This window comes from Pteropus medius, unplaced genomic scaffold, assembly GCF_902729225.1.
Source record: "Pteropus medius unplaced genomic scaffold, Ma_sr-lr_union100, whole genome shotgun sequence".
In the NCBI taxonomy this organism is placed as follows: Eukaryota; Metazoa; Chordata; class Mammalia; order Chiroptera; family Pteropodidae; genus Pteropus; species Pteropus medius.
The window spans coordinates 22,761,341-22,789,325 of record NW_024349801.1 but is presented as its reverse complement, the minus strand read 5'-3'; the positions used below and the strand labels follow the sequence as shown (position 1 = coordinate 22,789,325).

The following is a 27,985-nucleotide window of genomic DNA, read 5'->3' as shown; positions in this document are numbered from 1 at the left end:
GTGATGGCTATCTCCAAAGCAAACACCAACTATAGTCCTGGAGGGTGATTTCCTAGTCCTCCTTTTTCAGGATCTGTGGGGCTGGCAAGAGCTGACATCCTGTAGGAAATGTCTGCCCTACTTGGACTTCCTTTTCAAAAATCTCCAAAAGCCCCCTGGTGCTTGTCCTGGGGATGAATAGTGTCTTCTGGTATGTCTGCTCCCATCTCTGAATGGAGCCTCCTTATTTAAACCAGCCTCTTCCCAGAGAGTCTGGGCTGTGTCTACAGCTAAGTATGGTTGGAAGAGATTCTTGCAAACTTCGTGAGCAATAATCCTGGAAAACCCACAAGAGAGACAGATGCTGCAGACTGGCTACCCACAGGGAACTGCCAAGTCTGATAGTAATAAGCAGGAAAAAAAAGGTCTAACTTTAAAAATCAACCTGAAGGGAGGAAACCTCAAGTTTCTCATTATGTCTAATGTATACTTTTTTGAAATCTCTAGTATATTTTTGTAGACCTGCCTTTGCAGCGCAGGTTGAAAGCTTGCTGGTAAGACATTTCTTAATCGCTGCAGCTCATTTTCAGTTATATGTTCATTCGAATTAAGGTAAATTGGCCTTCTCACTTAGCAAATATTTACTTCCAATGGAAGGGAGGTGGGAAGGGTAATTAACATTTATTAGATGCCTGCTGTATGACAGATAGGATACTAAGTGCTTCACATTCATTTACTACCTTCCTAACAATCACAGGAGGTAGGTATTACAATTCTTGTTTTAGAGATGGAGAAAGTGAAACTCAGAAAGCCCCTCTGAGATATCCCAGCAGCAGCAGTGGGGTGCAGATGCACACCCATGTCTGTCTGACTGCAAAAGCCATCAGCTTTCTTTTGTACCCCAATGTCTCTCAAGAGACTTGGCTCCATTTAAACTGGTTTGTCTTTTCTCCTTTAATTAGTTTAACCTCTCCCTTCCTTTCTTCTTTCCCTCCCTGGCTCCTTCCTTCTTTCCTGTGTGTTGTTACAGGAAGAAGGTGAGTACTTACACAATAAGAAAGCTATTCATTGAGCTGCCTGCTATGGCTCAGCATCCAGCTCCAAGTCTATTTGAGGATCCTCTATATCTTAAGTACCCACGCAAGATCACTTGGGCTCCAGGGGACAGAAATAATTATATATGCCATTGCCTGTGTCCTTTTCCCCGTATTTTAAATTAGAAACAAGGTATGAGATATAGACCAATGGAGACTGTAGGCAGCAAAGAATGAATGAATGGGGGAACCAAGGGTGTTTACTTTAGTGGAGAGACTATCCCTGGGCTGGATGTCCTCCTTTCCCTTCCATGTTCATCTCCAGACTTTCCACCTGCTCTCAGCCCCAGGAGGTACATCTATACGAAGCACAGATAGGCTCTTCTTCCTTGTCCTGTGCTTTTGGTTGGGCTCAGCCATTTTTGTTTGTTTCCTGCTGAGATTCGACTGATAAAACCTCTGAGGCATGGGTATATGTGAGAAAAGACCTGTTAAAATAGAGCTTCGATGTGAGAAAAGACCTGTTAACATAGATGCTTTGTTCTAAGGGGCAGAAATAACCAACGATTAGAAGTTGGAGGGAGAAAAAGTTCGTTCTCTATGAAAAAGACATTTCTAAGAATTAAAGTTTTCTGTTTGAGGGCTGGCCCATCTTGGGAGAAAGTGAATGGTCTTCAATGTCATATTCGAGTCTAACCTGGATGATGGAAGGTTGGAAAGGATTTATATATTAGGAGTAAGGTCAGACTAGATAATCTCTAAGGTTCCATTTAACTTTGAGCATCTGTGTTACTATAAATATCTATTCCAGTTAAGAACTCTCCTCGTCCCCTTTCATATTCTTTTCCTATTTTATTTTACTATTTTTTTCCTCCCTGAGAATCCAATAAAGTTTAAATTAAACTTGCTTATCTGGGTTGAAGAGGTGGAGTAGAGTGGAGCATGAATTAAGATAAGAAATTGGCAAATGTTCAAAGTTTACAGCTTGAAAATGCTCTGTCCACTCACCCTCTTCTTTTATCAATATACAAACACCACAGTTTGTTTAACATGTTTAGCACCTTTCCTGATCATTCTCATCCTGTGCACCCTGGACCAAGTGGCTCCACAAGGAATTTTTCTACACTCCAAAATCTTTGTTTTATTCTTTCAGTTGGTACTTATTTTGGTGAGAGTTTTGTTCTTTTTATAAAAAGAGACAATTCTAATTTTATTGAAACAGCCTTAGAGCAACCTAAAAATACTCCTTTAAAGCAGATTGAAACCTACCCACTCTGTCTCACTTAGAGACAGAGTTCTGGCCTTTGGCTTGCCTAAGTGTATGTTAGTCGTGGCATTAAGGGAGGACCATTAGGAGAATTCCCAAATGTAGGAGGGGCTTTCTTTTACTAATTTTCTCTAGGTCAAAAAGGATCAACTCTCACCACAAGCTGGAAGTTTGATATTTCTTAGAAAGCAATGAATCCAGTGGCCCCTGACCCCCAATCCATCCATCTTCTGAGCATGAACTTCGGGCTGCCTCGGAGTGAGGATCCAGGCAGCGCTGGCCCGTGAAATTAGCTCTGCTCTGCGTGGCTCTGGGGAAGCCATTCTGGCCCAAGGCAATATTCATTCTGGATAACTATAATTCTCAAGAATTATGAGCCCAGTTTGGACTGGTATATATATTTTAGGCATCAAAATTTCCCAAACCTTTTCTCATTTCTTAATTGACTTATTCTTCTGTAACTCCCAACCAGGAGATGATCTTCCTAGGGCCAAAGCATAATCTCCAGGTAACTAAGGCATGACCTGGCCATCTCTACTATCCCCAGACTGAAGGTAGGGAGGGAGGGTAAGCTCAGGAGTGGTAAACCTCATCTCTCTTATTCTTTTCCCCACAACTTCAATTTCATCCAAGGAACCTACATTTTAAGGGCAGATGGGCCTATATACTGGGTATTGAATCAACATAGTTCACTCCAGAAGTTCTGTAGACAGTGTCAGAAACTGATGATTAAAATCTAAGACCTTCCTGAGCTGATAATGAACAAAAGCATTTTTTATTAAAACCAGGCAGCTGTTCAGCAAGATGTACAGTCTAAACTCTTCTAGCATGAGGGTCATTTTAGCCAACCCCACTCACTTCTCCAAAACTGTGTCTTGTAAGGAATCAAACCAAGTGAGTAAGACATAATTCTGATGAATGAAAACACAACAAATGTGTCTTCATTTGGAGTAAAGTAAAGCATCACAAGGTAGAGTAGCCCTGCAGGAAGCAGAAATTCTCTGTGTCTTTGCTAAGAAAGGCTCTGTATCCAAGAGTGTGGCAACTAGGACAGGTCACCCAAGTACCATGCTTACAGTGGAGCTTGGTAGATACTTTCTGAGTGAAAAAACAAGTAACTGTGAACCTTGAGAGGCAGCCCTAAATCGGGAAGTTATGAGCCTTGGGTTCTAGTTCTAGGCATGTCACAAAAGAACCAATAAGGACAAATTACCTTTCCTCCCTGGGCTTCTAGGTCCTCAACAGTAAAACAAAGAGCTTGGGCTGCTAAATGGATCTGGGGTCCCTCTAAACTTGCAAAGTTCGGATTCTCTGATGCATATTAAGAGTTATTTTCCCATGACATTGTGGAATCAAAATTGACATAATTCCAATTTAATGAAAGTCTTAATTTTCAAAAGAATTTAGCAATCTTGAAAAAGCTTGCTGTATCTCCTGCTTGGCCTTCTGTCTCAAAAATGTGTAGAACTAAATGGAACCACTTCTGTATCTTTAAGCCAAAAGTCACTCATAATATCCTCTAGCTGCCTGTTATTTTTCAGTCTTAAGAAGGATTTTGTTAGTCCCTGGTGTGAACAGAAGTCAGGTGTGGGCCAATGACTATCAATGCAATAGAAGGGCAGGGGGATACTGGGAGTCAATAAATTGACTTCAAAAGAAGTTCATTTCAAATGGCCTCAAAATGCCTTCTACCATTATGTTTTTCTTAATTTGCTATTTTGTAAAAGCGAAAACTTTCCTCTGGTTTCAAACAAATTAGGGCAATTTTAATTGAGTACCTGTTGCTTCAGTGACAAGTTAAAGTTTTCAGAAAGAAAGAAAGCAGCATATTGACTCATAGGAACTTATAGCAATTCATCTTGCTAACAAGGAAAAACTACTTGCCAACACACTGGTTCCACTGGTAATGCTGGAGATAGCCCTGGGGGCAGCTGCACCTGTAGCCCCCGATGATGTTCTGGCAGCCATGCTGGCAGCGATGGTTTCCTTCACACTCATCCACATCTGAAAAAGAAGGCAGAGTCACCTTTAAGCCACCTCACCACTAGTCTCAGGCGTACCCTCCGAAGCAACATTTATATGCATGCTAAAGTGAAAGGCAATTTTCATAAGAAATCTGAACCCTAAAAAATTATTCCACCACCCCAAACTTTAAGACTATCTACTCTGAAGGTTGTGGTAAGTCCAAGGAGAAAAACAGTCAGATATCTCTGGTAAAGTCTACAAATAAAAATGACGAAGAAATTAATGCAAAGCATAAGAGCACTCCTGTGGGTTAGCTGTGTAAATTATTTGTATTTGCTTATTTGTGCCAGAATTAGAAACCCCAAAATGTCAATACAATAAAAAATCCTAAAAAAAATTTAAACTTTTAATTATATTTTATCAGAAGTTACTCCTCATATTTAATTCACATCGAGGGAATCCTTTTATTACTCTAAATCCAATAACCAGAAAATTAATGAATCAAATTCAGGAATCTAGCTATTTTTCTTGACTAGGTCATTATTAATAACTGAGCAGAAAAACCCTGATATAACTAGGAAAGGCAGGTGTTGTAGACAATCAAGCATGAGACAAAAAGTGGATATATAAGGTATGAGACCTGTGCAAACCAGGCAAAACATTTCTTGTCTTCAGTTGGATGTCCTGCCTGTGCTCAGTTCTGATAGCTCATGGAGGATAATAATGTCGATATTGACAGTCACACAAGCCACTTCACAAGGACCCATCAGCTGAGCCTCCTACTGACCTTCACAGCTGGCGCCACTCTGATCAAGTGAGAATCCCCGCTGGCATTCACAGGTGAAGCTTCCAGGAGTATTCTGGCAAATGCCCTTAGACCCACACAGGTTGATGTCAGAGGTACATTCATTGTTATCTATAAGGGACAGTGGGGGTAAAAAGGGGGTTAAAATTCCCTGAATTTCTCTTCATGTTGTTTAAAAGGAAGAGAGAGGAATGATTTGCTTAGAAAAGAACAAATAAGGCCAGTAACTTTTCACATATATGTGTGCACTTGCACACACACACATACATGTACTCATATTTTTTTTTTGAGTTTTTGACTTCTTATCCCAATAGCAGAACTAGCAAACAATCTGTTAAAGGACTAGCTACATCCCATATAGGTTTTTTCCCTCTCCTACTTACCAATGCAGGCAGTGTGGTGCTGGGTAAATCCAGGAGGACATTTACATGTGAAACTGCCAATGGTGTTAACACACAGGAACTGGCAGTTGTGCTGCTTAGTTGCACACTCATCAAGATCTATAAGAAAATGGAAGATGGAGTCAAGCTGACAGGTACCTAGAAGCCGCCCTAGGAAGCAGCTCTGCTTTCATTTCTATACCTCAAATGACCCTGGACAGAACAGAGACACAGCAAATGGCTAGGAGAAACCCAGGAGATCAGGGTTTGAAAGATAAAATGTGATGTTGATTTAGATGAAAAAATGTAGCTCTTTGAGGCATCCAAGGAAATCCCAATTCCCTTTAGTTAGAGGAATGTAGGAATTCCTCAACAAAAAATTTTTAGGTAAATTACAAAATGAAGTTAGAGACTAAGGATTCTCAAAAATTCCAGAGAAAAGATCTATTTGAGTTGAAATATAAAAAATGTCGAGGCTGGAAATTTGTTCATATAGTTCTTTTCTGTTTGCTGTTTTTATTCTTCTCAAATGAAGTGGTCAACCAAACCAAAACAAACAGAACTGACTTCTTTGTTTAGAGATTCTCCCTTGGATAAAACAAAGTTGAGTAATTAGGAATCAAAAAAAGAAAAGGAAAAAAAATCTCATTCTATTAAGCTAATAGCACTTTTAAAAACTGCCTACAGTATTTATCCAACATTTTCTTATATTTAATAAATAAAATCTTTCACTTTGACCAAGCCTCTTTACTCATTGCTGGAACTTCAAGGTTCATTCTTAACTCCATAGCTATGAATAACATCAAGAGATACAAAATGGGTTCTAGCTTTCAGTTGAATTTTAATTTTAAAAAATTGTGGTGAATTCAGGACCTTCCATTCCTTCCTTCCCTCCCTCCCTCCCTCCCTCCCTTCCTTCTCCTTCCTTCCTCCCTCCCTCCTCCTAATTCTTCTTTCTCTCTTCTTCCTTCCTTCCTTCCTTCCTTCCTCTCCTCTTCCTTCCTTCCTTCCTTCCCTCTTTCCTTCCTTCCTTCCTTCTTCCTCCCCCCACTTTTCCTCATCCCCTTTCTTGTAGTCTTATCACTGCACACAGAGCTGTGCTTGGAGTGACAGACCAGTGCCAGTTCCTGGCTAGAGTAGTATCTGTAGTGGACTTAAATTGACTTCTCCCAGTACTGACTTCTCTTAAAATGGAGCCAGTCTTGTACTCTTTCCACTGCTAAGGGATTGATGTTTCTGCTTTTCTGGTTTCTGTATTATTGACAGTTATATGCCTCCTGTCAACAGGGTGGCCTCCCCTCTCTATGACCCAAAGGGCCTTGCTAGAGCACCATTCCACGTTTACTAAAGCTCACCTGCAAACAGGTGAGAGAGAAAACTCAGTGACTTCTTACAACACTATTATATAATTATGACACATTCAGAACAGCAACACTCGCTGTTTTCACCTTCAAGAATGTCTTTTCTCTCCTCTCTTCATATTTGGTTTTTACCCAGCTCTCAGAATGAAGTGCTGGTCCCACATTTCCCCAGAGGTCATCCTTCTAGCCTCTTTCCTCAATATTTCATTAATCAATATAACTACATCACTTATTTTGCTTTTTAGTTATATATGCCAAGTATGTGTAAGAATTTAGACCTCATGGGAAAAACAGGAGAAAGGGACTTATTTTGTAAGTGGATCTGTAAAAATCATATAGCTACTTTTTGCATTCCTAAAACCATAAAGAGAGTGTTACTGATGCTTTTAATACTTTATGAAAGAACATAATTACTACTATACATTTAATTTTCATTTTTGTCTCTTAATTGCTAGAAACTTTTGAGGATTTTCTGCCCCACCCCCCGATTAGAAAGGTGCTATAAATTTGTTTTGCTTGATACAGAGAGAAAAGTTTCCCCTTGAATATGGTTATTCATTTACATGTATAAGTTTATGGCCTGGAGTTGTGGCCTCACACTGCCCAGGAGTCACTGAACCACAGATGCAGAATAAGTTCTTTGTTTGAGAGGAACAAAGCTATGAATAACTCTTCATTTAAGATAAAAGTATTGAGTAGGTCTCTCAACTTCCTCTCCCCAAATAATAGGATTATATAAAATTTCTGCTGCACAGGAACACCTCAGGCCACTGTCCATCTTATCATCCTGTATTACCAGCCTCTTAACTCTCCTCCTTCCTGTAGACACAGGGAAGTGGCTGGAGGCCCTACTTCTCTCTGCTCTCCACTTCCACTGCATCCTACCATTTAATTTTCTTTACTTCCCTTTTTTCCCTTCAAGGCTTCATGGCAGAATGCTCTAACTCTTGCTCTGCCATCTGGTCTACCTTCTCCAAACCCTTCATTTTTCAAATCATCCTTAAGCATGACTCACTTGCATTATTCACTCAATATATGAAGTTCTTATTGTTGAGGCAGATGTTTACAAGGGTAAACTTATACCAACAGAAATTTGCAAAAGATAACTTCTGGTTGATGAAGGATTTCTGCATAACCTCATGCTGTTTCTTAATTCTTTGTGATATTTATGTCTTAGATAAGCTTTTAGAGGGCAGGGATGGCCCTATTTTGCAGAACAGAAGCTTAGACAAAGTGCTTACTTCGTTAGGCACAATGTCCTCTAGGATCATGGCACTGATTAGTCTGAGGCTGGACTCTGCTGGAGACTTAGGCTATATAGTTGTTGAACAGACTGACTACATAAATGCAATAGACGGAAAGCAAAATGGAGGTAATCAAATAGGAATCTACCCTCCTGGGCCTCGTAGAACTGGTCCTGCTATCTCTGAGACTCTCAGGAATGGCCCCCACGGATGCCCATAGAGCAGGCAGTGAGGATGGCTGCTGCCACTGGCATTCTGCCGTCTCCCTTACCTCAGCCTCCTGCCTCCAGAACAGAGAAGCCCCGCGGAGGCAGTAACCACAGGGAAGCACCTCTTCCCTGTAGAGAAGGTCTTTGAGCTCGCCTATGGATTCTTCAAAGGCACAAGAGATGCAAACTTGTGCCCAGGAAGCAGGTGAGTGGGCGAAGTCACATTCTACTTTACCTTTGCAGCTCCTTCCATCCTCCTGCAGAATGTAGCCTTTCGGGCATGAACACTGGTAACTCCCTTCTGTGTTTTTGCAGATAAAATTGCAGGGTTTGGGAGCCTGGTTGCACTCGTTCAGATCTATGATCAAAGAGATACAATGTGACTGCTCATCTAAAAAGATGCCTAAATGTTCAATATCCATGAGGTCTAACAAATAATTTTAGTTTTGAGAAAAGAAAAAGTAAACTCTGTGTAGTCTTTGATTATTGCCTATGTTTTCCTGTGACATTACACAGTCTTTTTAGAGTTTTTTAGTTTGAGGAGTTTTTTCTTTTGCCATAATCTACAATTTCCACTCGGAAGTAAACCAGAAATAGAATGCTTACCTACACAAGCAGTCCCAGTTATATCTGGAGTGTAGCCAGTTTTACAAATGCAATGATATGATCCTCTGTCATTGATACATTCTCCATTTCGGCAAACATCATGAATAACCTTGCACTCATCAATATCTATAATTTAATAAATAGAAATTAATATAGTAAAAACATTATAAAATAGACAACATTAGTATGTAGGGTTCACTTCAGTGTAAAACTAATAAACTATGTTACTATATTATGGATCTGAGAAATTAAACCAAAGGAATAACGGCATAATCTTACATGTAATGGTAACTATATCGAAAGGCAAAGATCAACTTTATCAGACTACAGTGGTAAACTAATTAGGCTAGGGGAAAACTTTGAAAATAATTGTCCTTCTAAATTTATAGGGTTTTTCTCTTCTGGGTCCATAAACCAACTCCTTCATCTAGACATATTTAGTTCCTTGCACCATCTAATGTCAAGCTTGCCTTTTGCTGACTGACATCCCATAAATGAATCACAGCAATGGATTCTTTTGATAAGAAAATCTTATTTTTTTTTAATATTGCATGTCTAAAATCGGCAGGAATTTTTTTCTACCCTTTTTTGTTGTGTTTAAAATTGACCTTAAAAAAAATCAAATTGCATAATATTGGAGAAACTGGACCAAACTTATTGGGCTGGGTTTTTGGGGCTTGCTAAAGAAGAGAGACCCTTATTCACTTCTCTACCAAGGGAGAAAGGTTTGGTCAATATGCACTGTTGAGCATTAAAGCCACTGTCCTCCCCTTCTTGACCCATCTATCTCCTTTCTGCTTGGTGGGGTGCCAATACCAAGTGAGTTCTTAGCCTTTGATTGCCAAATAACCATTTTATACCAACAGTTGATATTTTTCCTGATTTTTTTCAAGTTTACTCTGAAATGAAATTTACCATACTCTCATTGTTCTCAAGAAATGAGTCTTTTCCATCATCTCATTTTCAAATCCTCCAAAGAATCATAAATTTACCTTGCCCCCACCCCATCTAATCTATCTAGTTCTTTTACCGCATCCATTTCTGTTAGTCTACCTTTAGCCACATCTTTCTAACATGAACACAAATCCTACTTAATCTCCTTCTTCCACTGCCTCTTCCAATTCCCTCCCAAGAAACTCAAAATGTCTCTCTCTTTCACAAAACTAAAAACAATTGCAGTTACTGTTCCTATTCCCAGAAGTCTTCTTCAGAGTTGCCTCAGACACCTTTAAGGCCTCCTCATCCCTCCCAAGTTAAAGCAGCTTGTGTTTTTCCAGAGGCAATTATGTTATCTGAATATCAGTACTGTTTATATTTCTTTCATGCGGACTATTTCAGTAAATTTTAAAAGTTAAAGTACATATTGGTGTACTCGTTTAAGAATTCAGTGATCATTTCTTTCAAGGTTTATCTAAAAATTATATTCTGAGTAACTAACAACACTTATAACAAACTTCTGTTTAAAAAGTTGAGAACTCTTCATAATGCAGAGGCAGAGACCCAAGCACACACAACTTAACCAGGTGGATCAAGGACGCTTTGGCAACATGGCATTGAATGTCTAAAACACCATAATGAAGAATTTTTGTCGACCTCAAGTATGTAACTCAGCCTACGTCCATATTGTAGATTCCATATTCTCATCTGTTTTTCATAAGACAAACAAATTCTCTGCAAGTATTTTTGGACCGAATGAAGTACCTGCTCCATTGGTCATAAATCAGAACAAAATGAAGTACCTGCTCCATTCGTCATAAATCCTCGGCCATGGGGGCAGAGTTTTTTGAAAGCCACAGTACCCTGGAAGGGGCAGATTTCACAGTGAGGACCCCAGCCTCTCCCTCCGTCACAGCAGCATTCAGACTTGGTGACAGGGTTCCTGTTGCTCGAGCCGATCTGACACATGTTTTGGAGCACCTCGGTGAAGCAGTACCCTTCCCGGTTGTCTGGAAGGGACGTTACATTGAAAAGAAGATTTTAGGATATTTTATGAGCATAGCAAGGTATCAAAAATTTGGTCAGATATGAAACCCAAAAGGATGTAACACTTTACCCTGGGTGAGAAGGAGCGAGAAGGAAAAGCTGGAAACTGCAGTAAGGGAGAAAAGATGTCATCTGAGGGAGCAAATAAGATATTCAGTAAGTAGGCAGAAAGGCATTGGTTCAGACAAGGTTACAACTCTATCTGTGCCCAGAAATATGGGGGAATAGTCATGCTAGAGAGGGAGAAGCAGAGAAACACATGGAAATATCCTGAGCACCAAGGGTTTAAAAAGGCAGCCGAGAAAGAAATTCCAAACAAGTGATTCAGTGATACAATTAGCAAAGGAAGAATTTATCTGCAGGGTGGTGCTAAACCCAATGGACAATCGGTCATCGAGTCATCTCCAAAAAATGAACATTTTTAACCTTTCTTCAAATTTTGACAATCTCGAATTATTTCAAATAAGAGAACTGGGTATCAAGCATCCCAGTGTGGAGGCTGGGGTTATAAAAGCATCCTGCTGTCTGTACTCACCAAGGCACTCATCCTGGGCGGGGCTGGCTGTGAACCCATCATTGCACTCACAGGTGTAGCTCCCCAGGGTGTTGAGGCAGCGCCCATTCTCGCAGATCCCTGGCTTGGTCTGACATTCATTCTCATCTGTGCAGTTTCATTGAAGCACCGAAAACAAGAGGACTCATCTGACCACAGTGTACAAAGATGGATTCTTTCTTTCTTTTTCTAAAATTTAGTTTGCGAATAGGAAACCTACTCACATGGTTCCAAATTCAAAAGGGACAAAAGCATATTCAGCAAAAGTCCCCCTTTCTCCCTTATCCCTCAGCCACCAAACTCCCCTCCAGAAAGGCAACAGAACTACTGCCAGTTTCTAATTTATCTTTCCAGAGTTGAATTATGTACATACAAGCAAATATATACATATGCGTGTGTACCTTTTAAAAACATAATCGATAGCACTTTTATATACCTAAACATAAATGACAGCGTTTTATGTATACGTACATTTTTTCACTTAATAAAATTTAAAACTTTCCATATATGTACATACAAAGGATTCCAAAGAGATTATTTCAAGTGAAGGAAAACTAAATTTAAGATCGAGATATCACAGAAATTTACAATATTTCATCAGAATAATGTCTGCGATAGTTTTGACCTGAGGGAGTTTGTCTCGCCTGATCTGCCGATTCAGTATTGATTATGTTCAGTGTAGTACTTCAACGATATTATTAAGAAATAATAAATAAGTCTCTCAGGTTAAAAAAAAAAGCATTAAAATGGCTGTAGATTCTTAGAAGTATCTGATGATTACTTAGACAGATCATAAATAATTTGCCTTTGTGGATCCCACTGAAAATAGTTCCAAACCTTTGAGGCAGAAATCTCATTAAGAGAGGAGAGAGTTGGAGAGTGAGCTTTAAAGAGTGTTGAAACAGGTTAAAAATCCCAATGCCCAGGCCAATTAAGTAGGAATATCTGGGGTGAAACCTGAGGTCTCCAAGCAATTCCAATGTGCAGCTGAGGTTCAGAACCACAGATCCTAGAAGACCCAGTAGGTGATCATTAATCTACATACTTTTTTTATGCTTTTAAAAACTGCTCTTTAATTACTGTTTTATTCTGTATTTTACAGAGTAAGGGAAACAGTGAGGTTCTTAGCTTCTTGACTGACAGCATAAAATATGTTTTATAATGTCATTTATTGATTATTTAAAAGGAAAAGGATGCCTGTGAGAATTTTCTAATAATTTTCTCCTGTATTTATTGTCTAAAGCAGAGGTCAGGGAACTTCTTCTGTAATAGTAATATCATATTATTTATATAGTAAATCTTTACATAGTAAATCGTTTAGGCTTTGCAGGCCATATGGTCTAGGTTGCAACTACTCTACTCTACTCTGCCATTGTGGCATGAAAACAGCCATGGACAATATGTAAATGACTGGTTATAGCTATATTCCCATACAACTCTATTTACAAAACAGGTGATGGGCTGGCAGGCTGGATTTGGCTCTCAGGCTGTGGTTTGCCAACCCCTGGTCTATGCTGTGGTTTTCAAGGCTAAAGTCACATTAGAATAAAATACCACTGCCCAGCCCCACTCTAGACAAGACTAGATTCTCTGGAGGTAGATCCCACTGGTTTAGTGGTATTCCTCATTCACAGGGACCTGGCATAAGTACTCAATGTCAGGGTGCTAGTAGCAAAGCTGGGTCAATAGGGAGGCATTCCAATGCAGCGGAGAAAACTGACCCCACAACAACAATGGAGTAGAAAAAAATGAAGGAAGCATATAGAGAAAACACCTGATGTTCTAATCCTGGCAGCAAAAGGGACTGAGAAAATAGGCAAAGCCCAGTTCGGAGGGAATGACAGTGCTCGTGGAATTCATAGATAATCAAGAGGCAAGGGGACTGCCACAGAAAGTTGTAACATGAGGGCAAAATAGCTCTGGCCAAGAAGAACACAGCACCCATAAGGGTTCAGAGCCATTGTCTTTTGTCAATGCCAACACTCAAACTCCTTCTGCAGAGATTTTCTTACCTACACAGCTTTCTCCGTCAGGTCTCCGCTGATACCCAGGTCCACAGATGCACATATACGTGCCAATGAGGTTCTTGCATTCCATTTGTTTTTCAGCACAGTCGTGTTTCCCCTCTTCACACTCATCCTCATCTGGAAAGAACGTGTAACCACAAATTTATAAAAGAAGCCACATTCATTTCCTGCCTTTTGAACAGAAAATAGTATTAAGTAACCTATTTCTTTTTGTGTTGCTGGGTGTTGGCCTCCTAAGAATGAGAAGGAGTCTTCTGATCACCTTTGAACTTGATGACGAAATTGTTCCCTAACTAACTGGTACCCTCTTCAAAAGCAGGAAGCATGATTTCTAGTTCTTTTTGATGAATTGGATATCTCCGTCTCAGCTGCTTTGTATCGAACCTCTGGAACGTGGGGAAATGTCTTCTTTTCTTTCTATCTGCACATTTGCAGAATGGCTAGCATGCAATGCAGAGTGAACTGAAAAGGAGCTGCAGTGCAGCTCTCGACTCAGTTTGATGATGCCTCAAACTACGATTTACAAGGAAAGGTAGCAAAGACATCCCTCATAATGTCCATGGAATACAGCAGCGTTCCCCCATTCCCAGACCTCCTCTACTATTAGAAGCTTTGGAGGGACATCTCCAGTCATAGACAGTGTTAAAGCTCCCTGGCTTAGAAGACTTTGAATGTGGATGTCTCACCTTTGCACATCCTCCTGTCTTCTCTCAGAACATATCCAGCAGGACATTTGCATTCATATGACCCATAAGTGTTTACACATCGGAAAGCACAGAGCAGAGGATTCTGGGCACACTCGTTTATATCTGCAGCAGAAGGTAGTAAGAAAACAATGAATCATGGCCACAAACCAAAAAAAAAAAAAGGAAATCTACTTTTCCCAAAAGTTGAAATGCTTCATTCTTATAAACATGGATGGACCATACAGTCTCTGGTTTTCAGGGAATTAAAAAATGAGTTGGTTATTTTATAATTGGTATACGTAGGGTAAGCATGCATCCTGATTCTCTCAGCGCAGGCCCAGTTTATGCTTGTTGTTCTTGTGTAATAATAAATGGTTATTTAGGTGAATGAGAAATTATAGGTCACCTATATACTGGGAGCTTTTCTAAAATTCCAGCTTTGAAGTCTCAAGTTGACCACATGCCAATCCCAAAGTAACATGAACTGGGATCAGTTTTATCCCATTCAGCCAAGTTGACTGTTGTCAGAACGGAAGGAGACCTCTCTAACATTGTTAACCACCTCCCTTTCCCCATATAAAAGTGGCTCCTGTGAAATAATAGTGATTCTTACACCTAAATAGTGTTCTGAATTATTTTACACTTATAGAGATACTTAGTTCACACTGATGCCCAGGTTAGAGCCTTAAATAAATGGGAACGACTTTACCATTAGTGGATCAAAGTAATATCTATAGATTTCATAGTTTGAAACTATCACAATATGGTTTGGAAAAGCAGGACTGAAACAGACCATCTTGATTATCATTCTTCTCCTTAAGGCCACTGATGCTGACTGAGAACATTGGTGAGGTACCAAATCACAATTTAGTCACAGCCTTTAAAGACTCACCAACAACTTTGACCGTGGGTATCAATAGATCACATCTCTAATGAAGAGCTTGCTTTAATACCAACTTTACCCTCTACCTTCACCTCCACTTCATCCTTTTCTTAGACCAGTGGTTTTCATCCTGGGAATGCATTAAGAACTGCCTGGAGGGCTGCTGGACCCTATTTTTAGAGTTGCTGATTCAGGAGATCTGGGGTGAGGCCTGAAAATCTGCATTTCTAACAAGTTTGTAGGCGATGCTGATGTGGCTGGCCCAGGTACCACCCTTTGAAAACCAGTGTTCTAGACACTTCCTTCCTTTTCTTTCTTTTCCAATACATCCTTCCAAGGATATTGACAGATGCCTATAGCGTACAGGCAACCTTTTTTGCTATGATGGTTGCAGGATGTCGGTTATCTCAGTGTGCAGAAGTTTCTATGAATAGAAAAGAAAAAGAAGAGAAGAAAAAGAAAGGGAGCATGGGAAACAAAAATGAAATAAGAAGGGGAAAATGGGAACTAAGAAAGTAGGTAGTAAACAAGACAGGAGCTGTATCTAAATAGTAGTAGAGAGAGACCACCAAGAACTCTGTGTGATCTGCAGTGTAACTTATGCCTTGAGCCGCCTACATCTTTCTCAGATACTCCCTGCAGACGGGAGGCTACACAGAGAAGAAATGATGGAATGGCCCATCAGGCCCAGATGTTCTTTATTCCATACACCCTGAGTGGTACTTAATATTAAGAACTATAATCGACCAACTGTTATCCCCATGAACATGTAAACAACTATACTGTGTTTAAGAGGCTTACCTTCACAAGTCATCATTGGACCAGGCTCAAATCCCTCCTCACAAGTGCATTCAAAACCTCCAATCACATTCTTGCAGGTTCCATTTCCACAAGGGTTGCCCACAGAACATTCATCAGTATCTGCAAGTGACCAGAAGTATATTCACGACACAATGAATTGGGAGAAAATGGCTTGGACTCAGATAATCCCTTTCATTCTATCAGAGTACTTTCATTTGTAATGTTTCGTTTATTCTCATCTGTCCTTGCAAGAAAGGAGTGCAAGTGTCTTATTGCCACAGGTTTGTAGCTATGAAATTTGACTTGCTAAGTGGCCATGGTAGTGACAATGATAGTCCCTGGGCTTTTAGCTCTTATAGTACTCTTCTCCATGAGTTTCTCTAGCCTCCCATATTATAAGGAAGTAAATCTTCTACTGAGAATAGATACTCAAAGGGTTAAAATAATGCTTCTCTCACAAGTCAAAAGTTTTCACTTATTTAAAGCTAGAAATACATTTCCAGTTTGGCCTTACATTACATCACTCTCCAAGAAGCCTTAAACATGATGGATTTTTGCCAGATATAAAATAGAAGACTAAACTTACGCAAAGTAAGAGACCAGAGGTTAAGCAAAATTAATACGCTGTATAAAATCAAGATTCAAGTAGATTTTGTTGATTCTGTTGAAACCAGATGGTTTACATTAAGCAGAAGAAAGGCTAGACAGAAATATGGTTAGGGTATGATCTCTCTAAATAACTGTGGAGAGAGAACGAGTTCTATGAAGGGGGCTTTAAAATATATATGTCTCCTAACTATCCACCTAGAATGCACGTTATGAAACAATTCTTGGGTGGAATATCTTCTTCTGGGAAAAAAGCTTGAGAAATAACATTATATTTTAGTTATTAGGGCACAGAAAAATAATGAACAAGCTCTCTGTCATCAAGGGTTCTGTCCTATGTTGGGTTCTGAAGTCAGAAAGTGAAGACAAGAGAATATGGTAGAGAGATCCTGGGTGAGGAGGCTCATTTCTCATGTACATAAGAGAACTAACTGAAGATTTCAAAGAGAACACACTGACAAGTTTGCTTTTGTTCTGCTATGAAATTGCATTTCACTGCCAAGAATATTATATCTCCTTCAAGCTAATAAAAATCATAATATCATTGATTTTTAGAACTTACAAGGTACTTAGAAATAATTTAGTCCATGTGTATAATATTACATTGTAAGAGCTAGAAAAGCTAAAGAACTTGCTTAAGCTCCCAAAGCCATCACTGCAGCTGAAATTTTCATGCCCTGATTCCTTGTATGGAGAGAACACTTTCTACTGTGCGCAGACAAACCCTTAGTATTTATGCCATTATTAATTCAGGTTTGGATTTCTTAGATAAATAGACATAATGTTTGGATTCGATGTGGAGTTAATGTGGATTAAGAGGACAAAGGTCAGCTATAAAAATCATTCTTTGAAATTTTGATAAGAAGGTTAAAACACGAGAAATTATGCTAGGCACATGGCATTTCATATTAATAAGTATGTAAAATTTGGATAAATTTTGTATTTTACATATTGAGAGAATAAGATTATGACCACTAATTTTTTTTTAATTCTTCTCAAGACTTTCATTATAATATTGTCCTTTCTACTGTCTCTTCAAATGTGTCCAGCGTCTGTCTTCATCATGAGACTATAAGGTCCATGAAAGGAAGGACTGTGTTGGTTTTAGTTCACTGCTGTACTATAGCAGTGCTTGGTACACAGTGGGGACTCAGCTAGCATCGCTAGATGAAGCATACGTGAATAAATGGACAGAACTTATTTCTGTCCCATCTTGGTACTTATACTTCCTCATGTCAATGCTATATAGCCTAATTTCTAATTTGTAAACCCCAATGGAAGAAACTGATTGACTACTTACCCACACATTCATTCCCTTCCAGAATGTAACCAAAGGGACACTCGCAGCGATAGGAGCCATCTGTATTGATGCACTGCCCATGTTTACAAACATCAGGTTCTTTGCACTCATCCATATCTTAAGCAAAACAGAAAAAAATAATGAATAACAAGGTTGTTTTTTAAAAAATACAAAGGTAAATTATGATCACTTTAGTGTCTAATCAATGAAATATCTATTACAAAACAATATTGTAAATACAGTACAATAATACGATTGGTATTGAAATGAAAAGACAAAAAGTAGAGTTAATTTTTCAAGATGATATAGAGAAATAAGAACAACTGGAAAAGGGCAAGGAAGAGGCTGATTGAGCATACTAAGAAATGCTGAGAATCCAGCACAGGCCACTCACCAACTGCTGAATCATCAGGTCCCACGATGATCCCACTTCCATACGGACAGATCTGGCGGAAAGCCTCTGTGGTGGAGAGGCACCTTGTTAACCAACAGGCCAGTGGCAATTACTACAGGCTCCTCCCCAAGCACTGTGTGGTGACCAAACTGACACATGCTACACATATTGGGAAATGCTGTGCAATACGAGCCCAGAAACTGGAGATAGCTAACAGGATCCCAGAGCTGGTGTGCCTACTACTTGGGCAGCTCCGATTCATAACATAGTTCAGAAGAAAACAGCTACATAGCTCCCGAGATAAAATAGTTTAACAAACATTTTAGTTAGACTTACGATGAAATGAAATTGTCTTATTTACTTGAAGGCCTTACAGTCTTACTTATTTCATGGCCAGTGCACACTTTGAACAGCCCCAATGAAATGCAGATGGTAGACATACCATCGGGTTCAGTGGGGCAAAGCTCGCAGGGGTCTCCCCAGCCTTCTCCCTTCAAGGCGCAGCAGCATTCCTGTTTGGAGTGATTTCTGGATTTGGGTGATGAACACTTTCCTCCTTCAAACTTTGCATAACAGTAGCTCATTCGCAAATCTGCAGTATAAATTCAAGAGACCCTTGAGTGGCTTTCCTATGAAATTGTTATAGTGTAATAGTGAATAAGAAACCATCAATCCTGTTAAATCTGTTCTCTTTTCATTACTATAATAATATTCCTTCACCAATTATAATAGCAACTGAGCTGAGATCTTTAAAGTCATAGGTAACTTTTGTAGTGAGATCCAATGAACAAATCTATCTGGATTTCACCATATTATTTTTCATTTTAGCAAATTTTCCAAAACAACCTGGTGTGAATAATAAAAATGAATAGCATCACATTTCAAAACTGGCATCATCAGTGACTTCAGGATGGGGGCATTCAGAGATGGAATCATTCATAAGATACCGTCACTGATTGCTCAGCTTGCACGTGTTCTCAATAGCACTTAGCAAGCAAACTAGGGTAATGCAGACCTCACACACAGTTCTAGTACTTACTGTGATACCATGCTCTGCTGTTTATTCTGTGTCCCCTAAGCACTGGAACCAAAATAAAACCCTAGATCCCAGGCACAGAGCAAATAAAGATGTGGCAGTTTTTTGGATTGACAAGAATACAACACAATGATCATTCTCTGAAGCAGCTACTCAGGCAGCTGCTGTCTAAAAATATATATGTGGGGTTTTCTGAAGATTTTACATATACAAACACACATACACAAACAGAAGCTTGTTTAGCTCATCAGAGAGTGGGAAGGTAAAGAAGAGGGCAAGGAGATGAGTGGATATGAGGCAGAACAGTCTTTCTTTCCAAGAACATACTTCTTTAATATTGATTACTTCTTGGTGACTCCAACATGAAATATGGGATCTAGCTCCTACAAAATTCTCCAACATTGCTTGACATAATTTTGGCAACTGACTTTTCCATTTCTTATAGAGCAAATTGGGTGACTCTAAAAAGTGAGCTCATCCAACAGCCTGGAGTGTGTTTTCCCTCAAACTTGACTTCCAAAGCCTTGCAAACTCCTCTTGAGTTACACAGAGCTGAAAATCTGCAAGTTTTAGAGAAATGCTTTCATATCCATGTTGAACAATTCCCCTTTCTTTATTTCTGATCAGGTTTGCTTCCTCTTGACACTGTTTTTCAGTATCAGGTAGCAGACTATTATAGCCACTTATGCATTTCTGTTAAGACAATTTTACCAGCTTTCATTCCATGAGAAAGACAATGTAAGAATAACTGAGTTGCCAAAGATCATAGCAGAAAAATTTTCATGTATTAAGGTAAAAATTATCTGTCTGTCTGTCTGTCTATCTATCTATCTATCTATCTATCTATCATTTATCTATCAGATTTACCAGGCTCTGGTAAGTCAAATTCAGTTGGCTTCCCCAATGAACTCATTCCACTTCTTCAACCAACTTTTCCAGATAAATTATCTCTGTAGTTTCTACTCTACTACCACATCTGTCATGGCTAGGACTTCACAGGTACCCTTCGGTCAACTACTCTTCAGAAGGTCAAGAGCAATAAAAGCCATTCCTTGTCCTGCAGCACATCTGCCATCCAAATGTCTGATTTGCTGAGAAGCTTCAAGATTTAACGATTTATAGTTTCCCGAAGGACACCTTTCGATTTGCTTTATTCTTCAAGTTCACCGTCACATACAAAATTTTGTGTTTATTGGTCTTGTTTTTACTATTTATGCCTACAACTATCTTAAGATATAATTTAGTGATTACTCACAAGAGTATCTTAACAAATATATTAAAACTTAATTCTTTCCTTTGTCTTCCAGCTCGTAATGTTTCTTTGAAACCTATACACATTCATATTCTAATACTGGTCTGTTAAAATTTTCATTCTCTTTTTTTATCACTGACCCTGATCCATATCCCAGCCTGTCTCCCCCACACCACTCCACCACCCCACCTGTGAAAAAAAAAAAAAAACCTAGGCATTACACAGAGGCTCAAACACATGAAGTTTAGGGTGAGCCTAAGAGACAAATTCCCTTCAGTGAACTTTGTAAGTGGGAGTGGCTAATTTTACATCTATGACCTTCAGATGCCAGGATCTATCACATTTGTTTCCTCAAAACCATTATCTGTAGTCCTATGGAATTTTCTCATTTCATGGGCAATAGAAGGATGACTCCTAATTTGTCATCTTATAAGAAAAACCTAGCTTTTAATTCCTTGGCTCCAGCAAAATCTGTACTCTTTGGGAGATTTCCATTTGCTTGTGGTGATCCTCTAGAATTGGTTTATTAATCAAAGGTGTCTGGTATTGGGAAAGAGCTGTGCCTTCCCACATGCTTTAACTAGGGCTCACTAGGATGCCTGTTTACTAGTCCATCTGCAAAGAGCCCTTAATGACCTTTGAAATTTCGACAGAACTACAACAGTCACTTTCCCTGCTTGCATTCCTCAATTCTGGCCTTGCCTCTTGGAGCTGAGCATGTGGCAAGGCTGCTCACAGCTGGGCTAATTCTTCCTGCAGCGTTACCTCGCTCTGTGACAGGCCAGTGCAAATTGGATTAATAGTCTATGAGTTTCTTCTGGCCTGCCACATTGGCAGATTCACACCTGGTTTCTCATTGCTTTCTTTCCAAAACCAGGCCAAATAACAGGCACACAAAAACAAGGAAGTAGGTGTTAGAATTTATCTGGCTAGTCTGTACCATACAGAGTGTCTGCTTGGCACCACCCCACTGATAACCCCAAAATCCAAATGTGCCTCTGATAGTTACCTATAAGATCAAACCGACTGGAGAATTCTCAACTCTCTACTCATTTTTTCAAAACTAGGTAACTGAACAACCAGTTGTAAAGTAAAAGGTTAATCAATTAGAATAACAAGAGTCTATAAAGGATTCAGAAACTAACAAAACTTTGTCGCACATTCAATAAGATTCATTGGGCAAGTATTATTATTGTTGTTTAAAATACAAAAATTGAGCTCCCAAAAGATTAAATGACTTGCCCTAGGCTAAAATTGGCAGGGCTGAGACTTCAAACTCAATTTCTGGATCTTAATTGATATTTATTGCCTCTTATTTGGTAACACAGAAGCAAAACAAACAAAAAATGAAAAAGAAAAAAATTGAACAACAAAACCAGACAACCAGAAAAGCACTGGAGGTGGGAGTGGTGGGAGAAATATATGTGTTTGTGTGGGTTTTTGGGGGGAGAGGTTCCAAATTTATTAAACTAGTTCGTAAAAGTAGATACACACATACAATTGCATTGTTTAGTAAAATCTAAACAGTTTCTTGGGACACAATGCACTGCATTATGCTTAAGTTCAAGCTCTCTTTTGATTTTTTTTTTTTTTAAACATGTACAAGCATTATTCCTGAAAACAGATCATGGTCCAGCAAGAATCCTGATCATTTCAAATTTATTTTTCTGTTTTCTTAGAAAACAAGTGATGTAAGAAATGGATGAGCACTATATCCTGGGAGCAAATGGGGTAATCTGCATTTTTCTGTCTGAAAGTCTAGGGTTTTGGCCAATCTAGGTTACCTCTTCATAGGCAGAGACTATGTGGCTGAAATTCCCCCAGTGGCTTTGCCACATTCAGCGGCTCATGGCTGATCCCCCACTGACCTACCTATCAGCATTAGTGTTCTTTGGAGGAGAGAAGGTTTACGTGCCAGGACAGTTGTTGTACAAGCAACCATAACTTGATGGATGAGTTTTTAACCTTAAAAGTAAAACTGAACTTTCTGATATATGGTAGCCATTAGACAGACCTTTGGGTGAATAAAAACTTTCCATATTCTCTTTCTCAAAGAATCAAAGCTTTCCATGTTTTAAAAATAAAACCACAACAAATAAACACAGAGTAATGAAAGTCTAAAGCCTTCAGAAGCACTTACCTTGGCACCTTCTTCCAGTGGAGGACAATGAGAACCCATCTGGACACAGACACTTGAAGCTGCCTTCAGTGTTACTGCATGTACCCAAGGCACAAATTTCTGGCTCTTCAACACACTCATCAATATCTAAAAGAATTACATGCATCGAACAAAGTCAAAACACAAAGAAGACACTATCAGGCACCAAATGCAAAATGTGGAAGTAAGAACTACATCAGACTTTCCAAACTCTTCAAATGATGAAGATATCTTCCTGTATCATAATGCTATGGGTAGACTTCTGGGCTGGATGACTTTTAAAAAATTAGCTTTGACAGTTGTTGCAAAAATGGAATCTGCAAGTACCTTCTAAGGGATGTGATGAGAAACGCCTCTTATCCAGAATGAGTTGCTTGGCTAGTTAGTAAGTTAGAGTAATTTCATTTCACCCTAAGCTAGGAAAGAAGCAAGAAGCTCATTCTGACTTCATGACTGCACAGGGAGCAGAAGTTCTGACATTTTAAGAGTGTTGTCAATGAGTTACTCAGTGAGAGACCTAAGCCTTTGACCCAAATTTATTTCTCTCCACTCATTCACAGGGCTTTTCTCAATACCTCATTCTATAGCCCTAAAACTATAAATTTTACAAGGACGTGAATATATATGAAAATAATCCTATGTAGTATGAACTAAAGAGATAACAGAAGATGAGGTTCTGAACTCTCATCTGCAGGTTAATTTTTCTGAAGAAAAATATCTTCCCTAGATAGGCTATAGTTTTTCTTTCATCATACAGATATTAGGAATCTGATACACTTAGAATTGTGGCATGTTTCCTTTCACACCTTAATACATCTTAGCTACTGTAAAGGACTGATAAAGGATGGTCCGAGGCAAAGTTTGAATGGCTTGGGTAATCATATGCCCTAGTTTTCCCGGGAGAGTCCTAGCTTATGCCTGTTGACCTGTTCTCACTGGTGACTTCCTCAAAAATTGTCTTGGTTTGGTCAATAAATTATATGATTAACCTACTTATGGAAAAGTAATGCCACTGTTTCCAACAGATTTACCCATCTTTCCCTCTGACTTTTGACAGAAATTTGTAGTAAAAAAGATTCTGAGCCATGCTATTTTTGTGGATACATTTTTTCAATAAAACACATATCTCTTGAATCTTGGGGCTCTTTATTTTCACGTTTGTGTAAAGAGTTCTACCAGCACCAAAATGTATTTGCATTACACAACTTTATTCCCACAGGTCCAACTAAGGAGAAGTTAGAAAATTAACTTCTTTTTCTTGACTTAGTATTATAAATACCACATAATAGATATTCTAGAAATATGCAATGCAAAGTCATTATTTTCCTGTACGATGCCAAACCAGCCTTTTCATTACTCCATGTTATTACTTGGATTGATAATTGCATCTTGTTTCCAGTAGTTTATTAACAAATCTGAACTGCTGATGACGATTGAGTTACTCCATTTCCACACTCTCTCCACCACAACATCTAACCTTTTCTTAAAAGAAAAGCTAGCTTTTGTAAAAATACTCAAATGACAAATTTTGGTTACTGTTTTTGTCGCTGTCATTATAATTCTTTCTCTTATAGTAGAAATTAACCTTTAAATGCTGACTTCCTAAGAGTGGGGACAAAGACTGTAGGATAGACACATTTATTGACTATTCAAAAAGTTGTTGTTCTTTGTATACATTTCCATTCTGTTTATTCTAGGGGAATTTTGTATTAATCATGGAGTAAATAAAGCCAATCTTTAATAAAAATAAAATAACATGCTCAATAATTTGCATTTAGGTCCAATTTTGATTATATGTTTCCATTTAGAATATTATGACTTGACTATGATTTAAATTGGATATATAATAAAATTTATCATCGATGATATTAAAAGTGAAGAAAATTCTTACTCATTATAGATTAGATGCAGTCCTATTGAAAGGAGGGAGCATAGACTAGAATCCTTTCAACCCTAGTTATTTATGAAGTTCTGGCAATTAATGTCCTTCATTTAATTCAATGACGTATGTATTAAGGAAAGAAGTACTTTGAAATTTGCTTAGAATTTGTTTATACTAACACATTTCCACTTTTCTATAGGTCAAAATAACATAGACAAATTATATAGCCACATGCATCCAACCTTTAATGTGGTCACTTAAAGATTTTAACTGGAATTAGGAAGCTATTTTTAGTTGCAATGTGTTGGCACTTAAAAACATATAATCCAGGATTTTTTACAAGCTGTATAAAAGCATACTAAAAAAGAGTCAGGGTCAATATGACCATATACACAGAGCAAATTATACTCATCAGGGATTAGTGTGAGAATTAAATGTCCTTGTCTCATCATGTAAGTATGAAGCCTCTGCCCTTGGATTTGTTTTGATAAGTTATTCCAAAATGAAGACACCATCACACCATCATGAAAGCTGTAATTCTGATGCCAGTGTAATAAACAATACTGCTTATTTCCAAATATTAATAGCCCTCTTACCTTCACACTTGTCATTTTGTAGACTGTATCCAGGTGGACAAATGCATCTGTAGGACCCATCCAAGTTCTGACAGGTGCCTGGTGCACATTTTCCAGGTTCTAAAACACATTCATTGATGTCTGCAAAGAAAAGACAAAAAGAAGGAAGAGGTTTCCCCTGGCGTGTATTTCCATCAAGCAACTAAAATTCAAAGAAACTGGAATCAAATCAAAGAAATACATAAAACTAAAGTCTACAAAACTCTACCAAGGAGAAAAATTAATACTCAATAAAATTAATACTCAATAAAAATAAGCTTTATCAGCTTTTGGAAGTGTGCAATATAGCAACCATATTTTATTTAATCTACCACAAATTAAATATTTCCAGCAAAGTGTAGCATGTGAAAAGTCAATGGGTAAAAGATCGTTGAGAGCAGCCAAAAATTATATAAGAGCTTACTATAAAGCTATTTTGAAGAAAAAAATATAAGAAATGGAATTATGATTGTTTATAGAGTGATTTAATTGTTGAATTCTTAAATTTAACAGTTTAACTGTTCTCTATGAGTACAACTTAGTTTTAAAAGATAAGGGGGGAAAGTGATGTGTGTGTGTGTGTGTATCTTCTACGGAAGAATTACTGTAACTCTACTCTGATTTTTTTTTTCTTCCAGGCTTCCAGAAGGAAGGGTTGCGATAGAGACTGCAAGATTCTCTGACTGGTCTCTGGGGACGTTCTTTGGATGCTCTTTCTGAGGCAGTACTCACCCACACAGGTTCTCCCATCTGGAGCCACCTCATAGCCTTCATTGCACTGACACTGGAAGGACCCCACTGTATTGATGCACTGGCCATTCCTGCAAAGGTTCCCATTTCCAGTTGCACATTCATCAACATCTGCCAAAAAAATATCCTTTGATATATTCCAAAGAAAATGTCATAATCCCAGCAATGATCAAAACCTTTAAAGGGAAAAATACTTGTTCTGAATTTCAGCGGCCTTTGCTGGCTCAGCCAAACATAAGAAATTCCAATGAAAATCTAGTTTGTAATAACAGATCTGGTTTTAAGCACCTGTCAAAACCTATCATATTACACAATTCTATTAATTAGAAATTGATAATTTATATGAGTTTACTTTAATCTTCCTTTAGATTTAATTTTTCAAGGCTAAAACTGAGTTACTGATACACAATGCAGCTGAGGGTATTAAGTATTCCCATAATTAGAGTTATAGAAAATTAGCCTCAAGAATAATACTACATTTGGTTCATTATCTTCACTTATGAATAATGTAGCATGTTTTATAAGAAGGTTTTAATAGATTCGGTAATTTACTTCTTTTAAGAGAGGCGATAGTGAAACATCTAGACAAGTAAGTCCATTATTCATGAATTATGTAATTTCTACACAAAGAATCGCTTTTGTCTTTTAAAATGTAATCAATTCATTTTGAAATTTATTTAATTCACAGCAGAGCAGACATAAAAATTATAGCTGCTAATGAGCATTTTAATAAAAGTAATGGATGTAGTTACTATGTTTGACATTTAATTAGCACATTCTATTTGACAAATCTTTTAACCAATGGCCATGCATAAGATGGCATATATTCAAAAAAGATAGCTGGCACACTGGAGATGATGCTAATGACAAAGAACAGAAATAAAACTGACTTCCTCTGGTGATCAACTATTCTGCACACGCACCTATACAGTCATTGTTGTGAGAAAGGATGAAACCATGATTGCAGCGGCAGTTGAAAGAACCAATTGTGTTTCGGCAAGTTCCGTTCCCACAGGCATCTCTTTCACACTCATTTATGTCTATCAGGAGCAAAGGACACAGAAAAACATGATTATTAACAGAAGAAGCTGCATAGTTACCTGAGATTAAAGGGCATCTTAGGATTCACGAAGCATCATACGTAGGCTGAGAACTTTTTGATATTAGTATTAGTTCCAGCAGTGGCAGCTCCCCATGAGAAACCAGCAAAAGGCAAGGTTCTAAACTTTGGGAGTAAATCATTTCCTTGGTTGGCATGTGAAAGGAGGCAAGCTAAGGACATGAGAACTGGACAAGAATTATTTTATTCTATTTACTTCTAGAATTCTCCACCCTTGCCACTTTTCTCAAATATTTTCACTTGCAAATGGAAAATTCTGTGTGCATCTGGGTCTTGATTTGCTGCCACCTTTGGCAAACTTCAGCCTTTAAGATTCTCACTCCAGTTTACCAAAAAGCAGTGAGTCACCTGATATTACCCTGAAATCAGCAACAAAATAAATTAGCTTTCTAACTCACCTGACATTTTAGACATCATTCTCCTTTTTCCCAGTCCACCCCTAAAACCCACCATCACTCTCACCAAGATAAGAGTGACTTACCTCACTCTACGAAACTATTCCAATGGATGACACTTAATTTGGCTCTTAACACTCTTACAATATTGTTTGTCTTTTTATTGGTTTATGACTGTTCTCTTTGACTATTTATTAAAACTACTTTGGCGTCTTTTATGTCTTTGCATCTCACTATAGCAGCTAACATTCCTCTTATAAAGAGTAGGTGCACATTGTGTTAAGAAGGAAATAAGAAATTAAAAATGAAAGAAAGCTGATACTGCTGGTTTGCAAGATTAAGGCAGAATGAGGAGGGCAAGGACAAAGGGAGGGAGAGGGAGCAGAATGTAACACTCCAGGTTAGCCAAACATAGTATTCAGAGTTAGAATTTCCTTTCCTTTCAAATTTTGGACATGAAGATGAATTATCTGTGATCCTAAATCAGAAAGCTATTGCTGACCCCAAAGTGACTCCAATGTGTGTGTCTGTGTTTGAAGACTGCTCTCAGATGAGTCACCCTGCCAGCAATCAAGAGCTTCTGCCTTGATTCATTTTTAGCCAAGCTTTGGTAGGGCAGGTTCTTTGCTTGGGGGTTGCAGACAATTCAGATGAAAGAGGGAGAAAGAAATTTGGGCAGGTCACATTAATATGGC

At 38.5% G+C, this 27,985-nt stretch overlaps 1 protein-coding gene across 2 annotated transcripts in view; it reads right to left on the bottom strand.

Annotated features, from left to right (window-relative positions):
* Window positions 1–27,985, bottom strand: part of FBN1 (fibrillin 1) — a 219,621-nt gene that overhangs the window by 5,821 nt on the left and 185,815 nt on the right. For both annotated transcript variants that reach the window (XM_039888195.1, XM_039888196.1), the window contains 17 exons: window positions 26,699–26,815; window positions 25,758–25,886; window positions 25,008–25,127; window positions 22,512–22,637; window positions 18,526–18,675; window positions 18,084–18,149; window positions 17,690–17,806; window positions 15,784–15,903; window positions 14,100–14,222; window positions 13,399–13,530; window positions 11,369–11,494; window positions 10,590–10,796; window positions 8,851–8,976; window positions 8,480–8,602; window positions 5,434–5,550; window positions 5,033–5,161; window positions 4,165–4,284 (listed from right to left, as the gene is read on the bottom strand). In XM_039888195.1, coding sequence (XP_039744129.1) covers window positions 4,165–4,284; window positions 5,033–5,161; window positions 5,434–5,550; window positions 8,480–8,602; window positions 8,851–8,976; window positions 10,590–10,796; window positions 11,369–11,494; window positions 13,399–13,530; window positions 14,100–14,222; window positions 15,784–15,903; window positions 17,690–17,806; window positions 18,084–18,149; window positions 18,526–18,675; window positions 22,512–22,637; window positions 25,008–25,127; window positions 25,758–25,886; window positions 26,699–26,815 — 2,148 coding nt within the window. The remainder of the gene's footprint in view (window positions 1–4,164; window positions 4,285–5,032; window positions 5,162–5,433; window positions 5,551–8,479; window positions 8,603–8,850; window positions 8,977–10,589; window positions 10,797–11,368; window positions 11,495–13,398; window positions 13,531–14,099; window positions 14,223–15,783; window positions 15,904–17,689; window positions 17,807–18,083; window positions 18,150–18,525; window positions 18,676–22,511; window positions 22,638–25,007; window positions 25,128–25,757; window positions 25,887–26,698; window positions 26,816–27,985) is intronic.